The sequence below is a fragment of the Pogoniulus pusillus genome, chromosome 27 (genome assembly GCF_015220805.1).
Source record: "Pogoniulus pusillus isolate bPogPus1 chromosome 27, bPogPus1.pri, whole genome shotgun sequence".
Taxonomy (NCBI): Eukaryota; Metazoa; Chordata; class Aves; order Piciformes; family Lybiidae; genus Pogoniulus; species Pogoniulus pusillus.
In genome coordinates, this window is record NC_087290.1 from 7,349,430 (window position 1) to 7,364,306 (window position 14,877).

The 14,877-nt window shown below is 54.1% G+C and overlaps 2 protein-coding genes across 4 annotated transcripts; both read right to left on the reverse strand.

Moving 5' to 3' along the window:
* Positions 1 to 222: 222 nt before the first annotated feature.
* On the reverse strand, positions 223 to 7,075 carry LOC135187446 (E3 ubiquitin-protein ligase TRIM39-like). The gene is made up of 6 exons (XM_064166152.1): positions 6,354 to 7,075; positions 5,635 to 5,730; positions 3,162 to 3,392; positions 3,009 to 3,031; positions 2,413 to 2,525; positions 223 to 1,146 (listed from the first exon to the last, which is right to left on the reverse strand). Exons 1-6 carry the CDS (start codon positions 6,795 to 6,797, stop codon positions 578 to 580), a joined length of 1,476 nt encoding a protein of 491 aa, XP_064022222.1. The 5' UTR covers positions 6,798 to 7,075; the 3' UTR covers positions 223 to 577.
* A 385-nt stretch (positions 7,076 to 7,460) lies between these two features.
* LOC135187450 (C-C motif chemokine 5-like) lies at positions 7,461 to 14,603 on the reverse strand. Of its 3 annotated transcripts, none has more exons than XM_064166161.1 (4): positions 14,523 to 14,603; positions 8,677 to 8,884; positions 8,339 to 8,453; positions 7,461 to 7,836 (listed from the first exon to the last, which is right to left on the reverse strand). In XM_064166161.1, exons 2-4 carry the CDS (start codon positions 8,747 to 8,749, stop codon positions 7,719 to 7,721), a joined length of 306 nt encoding a protein of 101 aa, XP_064022231.1. In that variant the 5' UTR covers positions 8,750 to 8,884; positions 14,523 to 14,603; the 3' UTR covers positions 7,461 to 7,718. The 3 variants fall into 3 exon arrangements, with proteins under 3 accessions (XP_064022231.1, XP_064022230.1, XP_064022229.1); XM_064166160.1 differs by lacking the exon at positions 14,523 to 14,603 and adding an exon at positions 14,200 to 14,240; XM_064166159.1 differs by lacking the exon at positions 14,523 to 14,603 and adding an exon at positions 14,060 to 14,139.
* Between the last annotated feature and the right edge of the window lie 274 nt (positions 14,604 to 14,877).

Sequence of the window (14,877 nt, forward strand, 5' to 3'; positions counted from 1 at the left end):
GCCAGCTACACAGACACCTGCCACGACTCAGCCTCCTGCGTGTGGGCGTCCAGCTTCCTGCAGCGCCCCACAGATGCCACAGCAGCTCTGCTGAGGATCTTCTCAAGGCTGGGCAGGCCCAGGCGCAGCAGCAGCCTTTGCCCCCCGAGACGCTGTGGGTTAGCTGGGGCTAGGCCGCGGGGCTGGGCGCGCCACAAAACCACACTGCTAGCCACACGAGGCTGCCCAAATCAACCCTTTATTGCCCTCCTCCAGCCCAGTTCGCATTCAATCCAGCACTGTGAGGCAGGGCACCAGAGGTCAGCGGCACGGGGGTTGTGCCATGACCCCTCCCAGCGCGGGTCTGGCACCCAGGGACGGCGGCACCTCCCCAGCAGCCAGCAGGACGCAGGAAGCGGCTCCAGCCCAGCAGGGTGGTTGGACTCGATGATCTCCAGAGGTCCCTTCCAGCCCCACCACGCCGAGGGGCTGTGGCTCTGTGGAACCCCACGGCGCTCGCCGTGGCACACAGCCCTCCCCCGGCGCTGCTCCCGGCAGGAGCCAGCTCTGCCTGCCGGCCCCCAGCGCAGCTGCCGGCTCACAGCACGACGCAGCCGCTGTACTGCGCGTCCCTCACCCAGGAGATCACCAGGGGCTCCGCGTTCCTGCCCCCCAGCAAGGAGCCCAGGTAGAAGAGAGGCCGGAGGCTGCCCGAGAACTTGTCGGTGAAGGTGTAGATGTGGGAGCGGTCGCTCACGTTGTAGAAGGAGATTTCTCCTGCCTCGTAGTCGAGGAAGATGCCCACTCGCCGCGGCCTCACGCTCAGCGCCAGGGGGGACACCGGGTAGGTGAGGGCCTCGTAGCTGCCCCCGTTCTGCAGCCGCAGCACCCAGTAGCCGTTTTTCGGGGAGAAGATGACGCTTCTCCGGTTGGCAGACTCCTGGCACAGCCCCAGGCCCCACTCGGGCTTGTCCCCCACCTGCACCTCCCAGTAGCTGCGGCCCGCGAGGAAGAACTGGTTGCCCAGCACCACCGGCGTGGTGATGAACCTCTTGGGGTTCTCGAAGAGGGAGAAGATCACCTTCTTGCCGCTACGCCGCACGCTCTTGCAGTCCTCCGACAGGCTGAGCTCAGGGTACGCCGTCTCGGGGTCCAGAGTCACATCCACTGCACGGGGAGAAGGGCGGAAGCACCGACAGGGCTTCAGGCGTTTGCAGCACAGAAGCTGAGCTCCCCCGGCTCTTTCCACCTCCTACATGCATTTGCTTGTGCCCAGGGCTTCGCCCAGCAGGGAAGATTAATCCTGCGGACTAACTGCACAGGGTTAACCCTCCTGGGAGAGTGATCTTGAACCTGACCCCAGGTGGTCCTGAGCCCTCCCTAGGGGTGGGTCTGAACACTACCAGGTGATGGTGGTTAGCCCACTCCCCCTTCCTGTCTAAGATCCATAAAAGCAGGGGGGCTTCCTCCTTGGCTCTCCTCTGCCTTCCTGGGACACAGTCTCAAGTTGTGCCAGGGTAGGTATAGGCTGGATATTAGGAAGAAGTTCTTCACAGAGAGAGTGATTTCCCATTGGAATGGGCTGCCCAGGGAGGTGGTGGAGGCACCGTCCCTGGGGGTCTTCAAGAAAAGACTGGATGAGGCACTTAGTGCCATGGTCTAGTTGATTGGTTAGGGCTGGGTGCTAGGTTGGACTGGATGATCTTGGAGGTCTCTTCCAACCTGGTTGATTCTATGATTCAAGAAATCACCATCCTGTTGCAGGTTCTCTTTGTTTCACCACGTGGCCATTACCCCCGAGGAGGACAAAACCCACTGCCATCAAATCTAGTTGTGTATTTACATGTTTTTTTCCCTTCCCTATACCTTTGTAACTTCCCTACCTCATATACCTTTTATTTATTGTCAAACTTCTCTTCTTTTAACTTCCAAGTAGCAGTGAGATTATTTGGGTCTGCACACCTTTCCTCTCTCTCCATCCAATTCCTTTTTCTTTGGGAAAGAAGGGGGAAGAGGGAAGGGCATCCTATAAATTGTTATTGGTTCTATCAACTATATTGAGTCTCTGGGAAATTTAAATTAGAACTGAGACACTAACCCACACCAAAGTATTCAGAGCAGGAGTGGAGGTGGCTCCACAGCCTTCAGCACAGCTTCAGAAGCAGCCAGCACTGAACGCAGGAGTTCATGGGCAACAGGGAGCCTGAAATTCCTGAGTGACCTCCTAGGCTTCAGGGACATCTCACAACCCATCCAAGACCAAAACGAGGAAGGTCTCCCCACCATGACATCAGTTTGAATTAATCAGTTCACAAACTGGGACCATCTGGACAAAGCTTGTTGAAGAAACTTCCCTGTTCCCCAGGGCATGGGTAGGGGAGGGCAACTGGAGCATCAATGTGCCTGGATGTGGCACAAAAGCAGATCCCTTACCTTTGAATTTCTTCAGCATGTCCCTCATGCCCAGGCAGTGCTCTGGGATGGTGTAGTTTTCCTTCAGGGTCACAGACACAGCCTTGGGGGGCTGGAATTTCAGCTCCTCGCACCTGAAAGAAGAGCAATGCCCGTGGGCTGTCTTCCAGAGCCCACAGCACGGCCAGTGTCCTGCTGGGGGTGGGTTGACTGCAAAAGTGTATCTCTTCCCTTCAGCTCTCTGGCTGTGAAGAGCTCTAGGGACAACCACCTGCCTATCAGCAAGGCGGATGGGACCGGGTCAAAATCATGTGGCAAAGCATGACTGGCAAGTGCCAGTCCCTAGGAAGGATGGATCAAAGCCATCGGGGCAGCATGCTCCATAAGTGGTGACTCATCTCACAAACCACAAGGCCAGGAAAGTCCTTGGCTGGGGGGGCCTGAAGAAGAGTCTCTTCTTCAGACCTTGTTGGTCTCAATTCTTCCTTTGCCATCCCTAGAGAGACCCAAAGCAGATGCTGAGCAGGTAGGACAGGGGGTGGCGGGCATGGAGCAGACACAAACATGTCAGTCTAGAGGCAGCCAGGATGGTAGGAGGAACAAGCACAGGTACCTACCTGATCAGGATACTCTTCATGTTCTAGAAAGAGAAGAGAAAAATCATTGTGGGTGTGGGGCTCTGGAGCCCACCAGCCAGCCTGGCTCCAGCCACTCGCCCAGACAGCAAAGGCATTGGGGCTGAGTCTGTGAGGCTGGAGGCATAGGCTGACCTTGAGCATTCCCTCAGCTGAAAGCTGGGTCTTTTCCTTTATCTCCACGATCAGGTCCTCCAGCAAGGACTTCTGCTCCCCCAGCCTGGCCAGGTTTTCATTGATCAGTGTGAGAATTCCCTTCTCCTCATCCTCCAGCTTCCGCAGCAGCGCCATCTCCTCGTCAGCCAGCAGCCCATGCATCTTCCCAAACTCGCTCAAGATCTTCTCCCGCTTTTTTTTCACTGTCTCCTGAAGACAAGAAGATGCAAGGAGTGAAGTGAGGCAAAGTTAGGCAGAAAATCAAGGCAGAGTTGGATTCTCCAGCATCAGGCTGTGGGAAACCACCACATTTTCCTGATAAGCACATTTCCTTTAAAAAACAGCCAGAGGCCCACTGTTGTGCATTCACCTTGCCCCAGCTTCTCCTCCACATCTTCAGTGTACCAGCAGTAGGACTTTGCCCAGGGCATTTCTGCTCAGTGTGGTGGGGGCTGAAAGTAACTTCTGGAGATCATCCCAATCCAACCCCCCTACTAAAGCAGGGTCGCTCACAACAGCTTGCTCAGGGGCACAACGGCCAGGTGGGTTTGGAATCTCTCCAGAGGAGAAGACTCCACAACCTCTGTGGGCAGTCTGCTCCAGGGCTCCAGCATCCTCACACCAGATAATTTTCTGCTCCTGGTCAGATGGAACCTCCTGGGTTCTAGTTTGTGCCCACTGCCCCTTGTCTTGTCCCTGGGCACCACTGGAAAGAGCTTAGCCCCATCCTCTTGCCCCTCACTCTTTAGCTCTTGCCAAACATAGAATCACAAAATCAAGCAGGTTTGAAGAGACCTCCAAGCTCATCCAGCCCAACCTAGCACCCAGCCCTATCCAGTCAACCAGACCATGGCACTAAGTGCCCCAGCCAGGCTTTTCTTGGACACCTCCAAGGACAGTGACTCCACCACCTCTCTGGGCAGCCCATTCCAATATCAATCACTCTCTCTGGGAAGATTCCTCAGTTGTTTGAGTGCTCTTCCTACAGCCAGCAACAGGCCCCTGCCAGTGCTTCAGAGCTGAGCATTAGAACAAAGTTCTTTAAGGTTAGTGGAGCGCTGAAACAAGTTGCCAAAGCAGGTGGTGGAGGCCCCATTCCTGGAAACATTTAAGGTCACGCTTGATGGGGCTGTAAGCAACCTGATCTAGTTAGGGATATCCCAGGGCGGGTGGCACAGATGACCTTCAAAGGTCCCTTGCAAACCAAACCACTCTGTGATCCTATGGTTTTGTCTGAGCCCTAAATATTGCCACCAGGGTAACAGAGTGAGGTCAGCGGAGACCACGAAGCCTCCAAACAGAGGAAAAAGCAAAAGGAAACTGAACTGCATTTATCTTCTGTTCTAGCACATGATTTTTTGGACCTGAGTCACCAAGGCTTGATAAGCCTGGATGGTCACAGTCACTTCCCCCACACCATTCTCAAGGGACCTTTTTAATTTTTAACTACAGAAGCTCAAACAGCTGCAGGGAGGAAGACAAAGGCAGCTGAGTCGCGGCCCCGGAGCCCTGACTCGGGAGAGGGGGGAGGGGAAGAGTAACATGACTCTTTCACAACCTCCATCCCCAGCCCCATCCCAGCCCCAGAGGGGATGGTGGGCACAGAGAGGCATCCCAAAAACCCACCTCCCACCTGGCTAGGTCGTGGTGGGCAGGTAGGGGAAGGAAATGGCACGGGGAGTCCAGAGAAATTTGTTTGCCGTGCCAAAGATGATTCACCATCCAGCTCAGGGCTGGATAACTTGGTCCAGGAGTTTCATTTCCTTTTCTGCAGTTACTTTTGCTTTCCAGTTTCCAGTTCCCACCTCGGAAGGACATGAAAGGCAGCAGTTTTGCTGGTGTCATGTCTTCCCAGGACTGCCAGCAGCTGGGCAGAGGTGCAAGAATGAAGTTTTTCGGTTCTTTTTTAACGTAAAAACTCTTCCAGTTCCGGCTGCTGTGAGGCAGGAGAGCTTCACAGAGTGGCTGCGAAGGGTGGCTCACAACTCAGGCACGCGTGGTAAATCGAAAGACAAAGAGGAGAAACTTCTTCGCTAGGAGGGTGCTGGAACCCTGGAGCAGGCTGCCCAGAGAAGTTGTAAAGCCTCCTCCCCTGGAGACTTTCAAAACCCACAACCCTCTGCAATCTGATCTAGGTGACCCTGCTTCAGCGGGGGAGTTGGACTACATGATCTCCAGAGGTCCTTCCACCCTCGCCACAACACACACTCAGGGTTGAACTGGCACGCAAGCCCTCTAGTTTCAGTGGGGCTGATGTGCTGTGCTCTGCAAAGCTTTTGCTTGCAAGCATGTTTAATGTTTACTATAGAACTCACACAACTGCAGGACACAACAGCAGGACGTGGGGACAAGTTCCATCTTAAGGACTTTGCCCAAATTCACAGCCCCAGACCAGATCACAATTGGTGGTCTCTCTGAAGCTCATTCTTTAAGACTTAAGCCAGGCACCTGCCTTGCACTCCTGGGTTTTCGTCCTTTCAGCTGATTCAGCCTTCCTCACTTCCTCCGCTTCCTTAAAAAGATACTCCAGGCATTTATGGAGTTTGACCTGAAAAGACAAAAACCAGGCTCAGCTCACCCTGAGCACAACGATTTAGCCCTGAGATGGTGGGTGCCAGCAGGCAGCCAGGGGGCAGTGACCATGCAATGCCAGGCAGCGCCAGCCCCGGCAGCCATAGCCAGCAGCTGTGCTCTTCACTCCCAGCATTAACCCCCTCCGTGCTCCTCGGGTTTTCCCTGGATATTCCCCACCATGAAGCTTTTGGAGATCAAAGTGACTGCTCCCAGCAGTGTCAGGGCTGGGGGCAGCCTGCGGCATGCTGCTGGGAGCATTGCTGGGACATGGGCTTTGGATGCACCCATCCACTGAGGAGGAAGTCCCCAGGGCAGGACCAACCCCCCCCACTTCTCCGAGGGGAGAAGGATCGAGGTTGCCTCCCTGCACCTGGATGGACAGGGGTGAGCCTGAGTGCCTCCACAACTTGGGAGCCAGCGACTCCAGCCTCATCCCTGCGAGGAGAGCAGCTGTGCGAGTGCTGCTGCCTCTGCCACCCCCTCCTCTGCCTTCCTGGGAACGCCATCGAGGTGTCGGGAGAGGCGCAGCAGGGCCCCGGCAGCCAATCCCGCCGGTGCCAGTGCGCCCAGGGGGCACGGGGCTCAGAGCTGCCCTACCTTGTAGATCTGCGCAGCCTCCTCGATGGGGTAGACGACGTGGGGGCGGTGGTGCAGGGACTCTCGGCACACCACGCAGATGGCCTCATCGTCCTCCTCGCAGAAGAGCTTCAGGCGCTCGCCGTGCTGGGCACAGAGCAGGGCGCCCAGCCCCAGCTCCATCTCCAGGTCCGCCCTGTCCCACAGCCTCAGCCGCCGGATGCCCTCCACGATGTTTGCCAGCTGCGGGTTGGGGCGAAAGCCGCTGCGGCGGCAGGAGGCTCGGCACTGGGGGCAGGAGAAGGGTCCGTCGGCCCACAGCCCCTTCTCCTGGCTGTGCTTGACGATGCAGCCCCGGCAGAAGTTGTGCCCGCAGTCGATGCTGACAGGGTCGCACATACAGTCCAGGCAGATGGGGCAGATGGCCTCGTCCTGCAGCCGCGCCAGGGCACCTGCCAAGGCCATGCTGCTGCCCGTGGCCAGGTGGTCTCACCGGGATCCTCTGTCCCCCTGGGGTCAATCGGCACAGGCAGGAAGAGCGGCAGGGGTAGCCTCACCACGGGGCAAGCCCAGCAGTGCCACGAGAGCCGGGGGAGAAGCTGCAGGACAAGCCCGAGGAGCAGCCCGAGGAGCAGCCGACCCCACTGCCATGCAGCACAGCCGCGAAAGCCTTTGTGCCAACGGGGGGAGGAGCAGCCAGGACAGCTGCAGCCAGCCCTAGAGGCTGGCCCTTCCTCTGAAGGGAAAGCAAAACCCTGCTGGGAGAGCAGGACAAATTAGGAAGTGCCAGAAATAATCTGTGCCCAGAGTTAACTGCAGGCACTGGGATGGCAGAGACCAAGTCATCGCTGGTGTTTGCTGAGCTCAGCAGCCCGTGGTTGGAGCGGCAGCCTGAAGGCACTGGGCAAGCCTGGTGTCCCCATAGTATTGTTCATGCTGGAATCCCCTGCCAGCTTGGGTACCACGTGGATCAGGGCTCAAACAGTCTGGCAGGCAAGGGGTGCAAGAGCCCTGCCAGGAGCAGGCACCACTCCAGGATGAGCACCACTCCATTGTGCAGCATAAAGAGGCTGGGGGGGAGGCAGCTCAGACCCACCCCACAGACCCATCTGGTGTCAGCTTGGACCCCTTCCAGCCACTACTGCCCACCAGAGCCTCCATGAAGCATCCTGAGAGGCAGTGAGGAGAAGCTGTAGGATTTGCTCCTTTTTATTACACAAAATAACTTCACCATACAAATCAGAATGAAAACCTGCATGGAAAATGTCCAATAAATTACAAATAAACTTAAATAAAAGAGCTAAACACTGTGTTAAACAGCCTGCCAAGCTCACAGGCAAGAAGAAAAAAGAGATGTGTCTCGGTGGTACCCATGAGAGGAGGTCTTCACGGAGGTGATGGTTGCTCAGCCACTGCCTGCTTGGCCTTTAGCTGATTCACGATGTTCTGGACCCACTTATCATCAGGATTGCCACAGACCTTTTTGCCTCGAGCTGTTGTAAATCTGCAGGAGGAAAGACAGTTATTGGAGAGGGAGTAAGAGGGAGAAAGAGAGGGGGAGGAAGAGGGAGAAGGGACCATCTGTTCCTTGCCACTGGTGAACCCCAGCACACCAGAGATCTCTACAGCTGCAGAACAACCCCAGGGAAACACAGGGCTGGGGGTTGGCTTAATGACATTACAAGTGTCTTGCTGCTAATTAAGCCACTCTGTCCCAGCAGGTCTGCTCCAGCTGGAACACCATCCTGCCTGGGTCCTGCTGTCTAGGGATAGCTGAGGTGGCCAGCAGAAGCTCTTTTGGCGCAAATCTAATTGAGATACCCAGGAATTGGTTGCCTGGGATGTGAAATTGGCCTGTAAGATGTTTTAACAGATCAGAACTGAGCCTGATGTCTTCCCTTGCAAGAATGGAGTGAGATGTGGGGTTTTCTGGCACTGCCATCTTTCAGTGGAGGAGCTCCACCCCCTCTCCCCCCCGTAAAGATTTGGGCAGAAGATCTACTCACATCACAGCTGGCTGCAAGCAGTGGCTGTCTGTGTACTCATACTTCACTGCAAGTCTTGGGGGCAGCGGTTTGGTGCTGTACTGTTGGCAGCAGGGACTAAAATAGCGGAGAGAAACTGGAAGAGAAATTTTCTGGTTAAACCAGACCAGGAAAAGCATCACTGGGAAGAAGCAGAGTCAGAAGACAAGAAGGACCCCACTGGAAGAGGTACTGCACCCACTGTGTGCTCCCAGCACAGCCATCCTTCCCTCCTGAGGTCAAAGAACAGCAGAAGAGAAGGGAGAGCTGCCAAGCATTACTAGGCCTTATATAGCAGCAAGAGGAGAGCTTGGACTTACGTGGAGATGACGAGACCTGGTAGCAGAGGACAGCCACAAAAAGCACAGCAAGTGCAGCTGTGGAGGATCTCATGGTCCCACTGAGTGGTGGTGAGCCGTGGGAGCTGGGCTAGACTGCTGCAGAGCGTCCCTTGCTGTGCCTGATGTGGGACCCATGGGTGCAGCACTTTATAGAGCCAGTGAGGACTCAGACACGCCGGAAATGTTGCTGTAAGACATGACCCAATGGAAAAAGTGCTGTGTCAGGGCTGCCACAGGGGCCTGTGGGGAAGTGGCCAGAGCCCCAAGGAAAGCAGTGCCCTGACGTGGCACGTTCTGTGGTGATGTGATGCCATAAAGTGATAGTGGGCAGGATATGACCTCTCTTTTCCTTTCCCCTAACCAAAGGATTCTGTAGAGAACCTAGAAAGAAGGATTCAGAAGATTAGTAGATGGACCTCTTGCCCAGAAGTCACATGGTGGCAACGGAGAACTACCATGGCTGCCACGCACTTGTGTTCCTTAGAATCTCTAAATAGAATCGTAGAATCAGTCAGGCTTGGAAGGCACCACAAGGAGCTGGGGCCAGTTTGCTTCTCCCACAGTGATTGGAGCAAGGCTTGTCCATGAGTCAGGCAGCCCTCTCCATCTGCCCATTCAGCAGGTCAGCAGCCATGCCCTGCCCTGCTTGCAGCACTGCCCAAGGAGATGGAGGATTTCTCCAGGGGTTCCAGAAGGCCACTAGTCTGTGAGTGTGCACAGGAGAGGGTGAAGTGTGGTCAGAGGGTGAAGTGATGACAGAATCACAGAAATATTCAGGTTGGAAAAGACCCTGGTGAGGCCACATCTGGAGTACTGTGTCAGTTCAAGAGGGACACAGAACTGCTTGAGAGAGTCCAGTGCAGAGCAACAAAGATGATGAAGGGAATGGAACATCTCTCTTACAAGGAGAGCCTGAGGGAGCTGGGGCTGTGCTGCTTGGAGAAGAGGAGACTGAGAGGTGAACTCATCGGTGGTTATAAAGATGTGGAGGGTGAGTGCCAGGAGGCTGGAGCCAGGCTCTGCTGAGTGATGCCCAGTGACCAGACAGAGGGCAACGGGTGGAAGCTGAGGCATAGGAAGTTTCATTTAAACACAAAGAGAATTTTTTTTCCTTATAAGGGTGACAGAACCCTGGAACAGGCTGTGCAGGGAGGTTGTGGAGCCTCCCTTTCTGGAGATATTCAAAACCTGCCTGGATGTGTTCCTGTGTGATTTGTTACAGGAGATCCTGCTCTGGGATGGGGGCTGGACTGAATGAGCTTTGGAGGTCCCTTCCAGCCCCTGACATTCTGTGATTCTATGACCATCAAGTCTAGTCAATAACTCTACAAAGAACAGCCCTAAACTATGTCCCCAAGCACCACATCTAAACGACCTTTAAACGCATCCAGGGTTGGTGACTCAGTCACGTCCCTGGGTAGCCCATTCCAGTGCTGACCATTCCCAAGTCTGGGCTCCTCTTCTGTCCTTGCCCATAACATGCAGCCAGTCATTAGGAAGGATGTGCTGCCTGAGAGAAGAGACTTGACAGCTTGAGGTGCCCAGGATAACAAGCCAAGACTGACACCCCCGCCTGAGGCAAGAGATGGCAGACTGAGGCTGGGGGTGCTGGGAACAGGCTTGGAGATGGATCTGCCCGAGTGGCAGACTGGGAACCACATGGAGAGATGAGATTGAGATGAGACGATCATGATGCACCAGTGACATGCTAACCTAGATGTCAGCAATGTCTACCACTCTCATCTGCTCCTGCCACTTCCATCAGCATGTTCAGACCCAACACTTGCACACGTTCCCCATTCAGATCAATCTTAACATTCCTGTTACACATCTCCAACACAGGGACCAGAATAAAAGTGAGAGGAAGAGAACAGGCTGGAGATGTCCTCACTGATGCAGCTCACACCAACACAGCTCAGTTTGTGGCTGATTTTAGCCGAATGTTCTGGATGTTCTTGCAGTGTTCAAGTAGAGGTTTGGTGGAAATGCCAAGACTCATTCTGAAAAATCAGCATTTTCTATCAGCAGTAAAGACATTTCCAATCAATTCCTTCCCCTTCCAGATACACTGGGTTGTGTTTCTTAATTCCATTCATAGCAAAATGAATTCTTGGAGGCTCTGAACACCTCTGTTATTCCTCCTGTTTACTGTTTTCCTCAACAATGATCCTTCCCTGAAGGAGGAGTTGGTATTTCAATCTTGGCTACTCCTTCCTGCCAAGACAAATAATGCAAATCTCTAAATATTTTGATTTCTAAAACCTCCTCCACATCATACATGCTAAATTGGAGCTATTTATAGAGTCTCTAAAACCTTTGCCTTATGGTGTGTTTCAGCTTTCAATAGAAACCACACATGGTGTCTTTGGATCCACCACTAGAACAGATTTGGGCTGCAGGAGGAAGTCTTTTCTTAGCCCTGAATGCAACCTGCTCCACCACACCAACCCTTAGGTGAGGGATCACACAGTCACAGTGGCCCTGGGAGCTGTTAGATCACTAATGTGGGCAGTTCTGGTTTCAACTGGGAGCAAATCAGCTGGAAAGAGAAGAAAAGAGAAAGAGAACGAGAAAAAGAATGAGAACAAGAACGAGAAAGAGAAAGCGAAAGAGAAAGGGAGAAAGAGAGGAAGAGAAAGACTGGGGAAAGTCAGAAATCATAGGGTAGTGTGGCTCCAAGAAAGACAAGCAAGTTCTCAGATGGGAAGAGGTATTTTCCATAGGGATCAAGACTTTCCAGCATGGGAATTGAAGCCTGCAGACAATGAGTGGCCTAGAAAGAGGGACAAAGAGCAATTGTTTGCTGTCACTCCCAGAGGAGGAACAGTGGACCATTGGATGGAGCAGGCAACAGCCAGGTTCAAAATGCACAGAAGGAAGCAGCTCTTGACAAGAGGAGCTCCTTGCCAAAGGTGACTGCAAGGAAATTTCCATGTGTCTGAGTCAGAGCCTGGATTTCAGATAAGCTCATGAAGATTTACAAAATGAGAATGATTGGGGCCTGGGAGAGCACTCAAGGGAGGCAGCACAAATATTTGCTTTTCTTTCCAAGGGTTATGCCATGGCCACATCTGGAGATGGTAAAGCTGGGCTAGATGCATCCTTAGCCTACATCCCCTGGGACTGCTCCTCTTTGATTCCCCGAGGCAGCTGGTCCTGCAGGGCTGGGAGGCCTCTAGTGCAGCTTGTGAAATGCCACTGAAATCCCTGGGCTGCAACAGATGTAGCAGGCTGTGCCTGCAGGCTGTGCCTCCAGGCGAGTGTTCTGGGTGCCAGCAGAAGACACCAACCGTAGCTAACAGCAGCTGCTGCCATTTGTGCAATTCCTCAAGGCAAACTTGGGGTGCTTAGAAAAGCCCCACTTTGTGACCAGAAGCCTGAAGAGTGGGAGGTGGCCAGCTGCTGTGCCAGGGTGTGGCACCCACACAAATGTGGCAGTGCTACCAAGAGAGCTTCCAGAGGCAGGCTGCCTTTGCCAAACTGCAGCCACATGTATTTACCCACATTTCCCTGAATCACAGAATGGTACAGGCTGGAAAGTACCTCTGAAGATCATCAAATCCAATCACCTTGCCTAAGACAGACCAGACAGGAAGATGCCCTCAGCACCAAGCATCAGTCTGGAGCCAAGCAGGGTTTTCCCTGCAGCTCCAGCACTAAGGGATGGCTCTAGCTGCGGCAGCAGAGGTTCAGAGGAGCTAAGAGCAAAACCACAGAATCACAGAAACATCCAGGTTGGAAAAGACCCTCAGAATAACCAAGTCCAACCTAGAGCCCTACTCTACAAGATTCACCTTAAACCATAGCCCTAAGCACCACATCCAAACCACCCTTAAACACATCCAGGGTGGGTGACTCCACCACCTCCCTGGGCAGCTCATTCCAGCCCCTGACCACTCTCTCTGTGAAAAACTTTTTCTTAATGACCCATTTAAAATCTCCCCAGCCTCAGCTTGAGGCCATTCCCCCTTGTTCTGTCTCCCAGTCTTGATTCACCCAGGACTTGACATTTCTGAACACTTGGCATGCTGTGGCACTTTGGGCTTGCAAAGTCTGCCTCCTGTTGTCTTCAGCTGGAGGTGCTCATGACGCCTCTAAGTCAGAACAGGAATCTAAAGATGATGCTCCATGAGAGCACTAGTGAATGTTGGGTTGTGCTCAAATCAGGAAGGGAAGGCAGAGACAGGATGGCTCTCCAGACCTCCAGCCCATGCCTTCCTGCAATCCCTGCCTCCTTCACAGCCCATGTTCGTCTGCAACAAGCACACACAACATACACACAGCCCTGCACACCACAAGGCATGCACAGAAAATCTTTCCTGACAGCCAAAGGCCATCTCACAGGGTCTGGTGAGCAGACAGAAGAACAACTTCTGAGAAGCAGCTAAGGGAACTGAGGTTGGTTTGTCAAGGGCAAAGGAGCCTGAAACCTTCTGGCTCCCTGAAAGGAGGTTGGCGGTGCAGGTCACTCTCTCTTCCCAAGTAACAAGTGGTAGGACATGAGGAAATGGCCTCAAGTTGCACCAGGGTGGGTTCAGGTTGGACATTAGGAATGATTACTTCCCTGACAGGGTTGTCAAGCCCTGTAACAGTCTGCCCAGGGAAGTGGTGGAGTCATCATCCCTGGAAGGACTGAAACACCAGGTAGATGTGGTGCTGGGGGACATCACTTAGTGGTGGTCTTAGCTCTGATGGGTTAATCATAGAGTCATAGAATCAATCAGATTGAAAGACACCTCCAGGATCATCCAGTCCAACCTATCACCCAGCCCTATCCAATCAAGCAGACCATGGCACTAAGTGCCTCAGCCAGGCTTTGCTTCAACACCTCCAGGGACAGCAACTCCACCACCTCCCTGGGCAGCCCATTCCAATGCCAATCACTCTCTCTGACAACAACTTCCTCCTAACATCCAGCCTAGACCTGCCCTGGCACAACTTGAGACTGTGTCCCCTTGTTCTGTTGCTGGTTGCCTGGCAGAAGAGACCAACCCCACCTGGCTACAGCCTCCCTTCAGGTAGTTGTAGACAGCAGTAAGATCACCCCTGAGCCTCATCTTCTCCAGGCTAAACAACCCCAGCTCCCTCAGCCTCTCATGATTGAACTCTACGATCTTAAAGGTCTTTTCCAACCTAAACGACCCTGTAGCACAGAAGCAAAGCAAGTTTGCCATGTCCTGCCATGAGATAGACCAGCCTTTCCCACCCCCTGTTCCTGGCACAAGCAGCTGGTGTGATGAGGCTGCGTGTGGGGCTCGGAGCAGCACTGCAGCTGGAGCTGCTGCCCCTGCAGTGGGGAAGCTCTCCAGCAGATGGCAAACCCTTCCCACCGCCGTGCCCTGCTCCGCGGCAAGCCTCTCACCTAGGCAGCCACCTCTGCAGCACCCCAGCACAAGGCTGGGTTCAGCCCCGCAGATCCAACTGGAAACCTATGCCCTGCTTTCCTTGTGCATTCCTGGACAAGTGGAGGCAGCTGCTGGGGCTTTAGCGCAGAGAACACACCTGGTGATGCTTTGGAGTTGCATCTCTCCTTGTAAAAGCTTGTAAAAGCAAGAAGACCTTGCCCAGGATGCAAGTGAGGGTTCATGGACCCTCATGCTCCTTGGCTCAGCAGCCACTCTCCCTTCCCCTTTAAAGGGGCTGCTCTGCCTCCTCCACTCTCCTGGATGGGAGCTGGCCCTCCTGCACCAGGACTGTCCCTTCCCTTTGCCACCCACTGTCCCACCTAGCAGCCCAGGAGCTGTTTGACAGCACAAGCAGACAAGGACTCAGTTGCCCACAGTATTCAAAAAGTGGGGCAAAAAGATGAAGACTCTCACACATACAGGCTCCTCCTGGTGCCCTGTGCTCTACCAGGGACCCTCCTGCTGGGGCTGGGCCACCACCCTGCACCTGATACTCTGCCCTCTCCCTGCAGCAGGTGGACACTTTGGCTTATAAGAAGTTTTTGTCTCAGGATCTGAGTAACCATCCCCATGCCCAGGGCAGGGCTGTGGCTGCAGGAAGATTTGTCACAGCTGCTGCCTCCCACGTGGCTTTGCAGGTATGATCTCCAGGGACAACTAACCTGCACCACTGGGCTCAGGAGATCATGCCTTGGGGTGTCTAAAAGGGTGGCCAAAGGGGGTTCATTTGGGAGCTCACCCCCCTGGGGTAAAAAAGAGCAGGATCTTCGCACAG

What these genes read in the sequence shown, in the direction of transcription:
- LOC135187446 (XM_064166152.1), bottom strand. Translation starts at nt 6,797, where the DNA reads ATGGCCTTGGCAGGTGCCCTGGCGCGGCTGCAGGACGAGGCCATCTGC. An exon ending in AGGCTGCGCAGATCTACAAG is followed by an intron (nt 5,731 to 6,353) that starts GTAGGGCAGCTC and finishes TTGTCTTTTCAG; the next exon opens with GTCAAACTCCATAAATGCCT. An exon ending in CAGCTGAGGGAATGCTCAAG is followed by an intron (nt 3,032 to 3,161) that starts GTCAGCCTATGC and finishes TTCTCTTTCTAG; the next exon opens with AACATGAAGAGTATCCTGAT.
- LOC135187450 (XM_064166161.1), bottom strand. Translation starts at nt 8,749, where the DNA reads ATGAGATCCTCCACAGCTGCACTTGCTGTGCTTTTTGTGGCTGTCCTC. An exon ending in CCAGGTCTCGTCATCTCCAC is followed by an intron (nt 8,454 to 8,676) that starts GTAAGTCCAAGC and finishes TTTCTCTTCCAG; the next exon opens with TTTCTCTCCGCTATTTTAGT. An exon ending in TGCTTGCAGCCAGCTGTGAT is followed by an intron (nt 7,837 to 8,338) that starts GTGAGTAGATCT and finishes TTCCTCCTGCAG; the next exon opens with ATTTACAACAGCTCGAGGCA.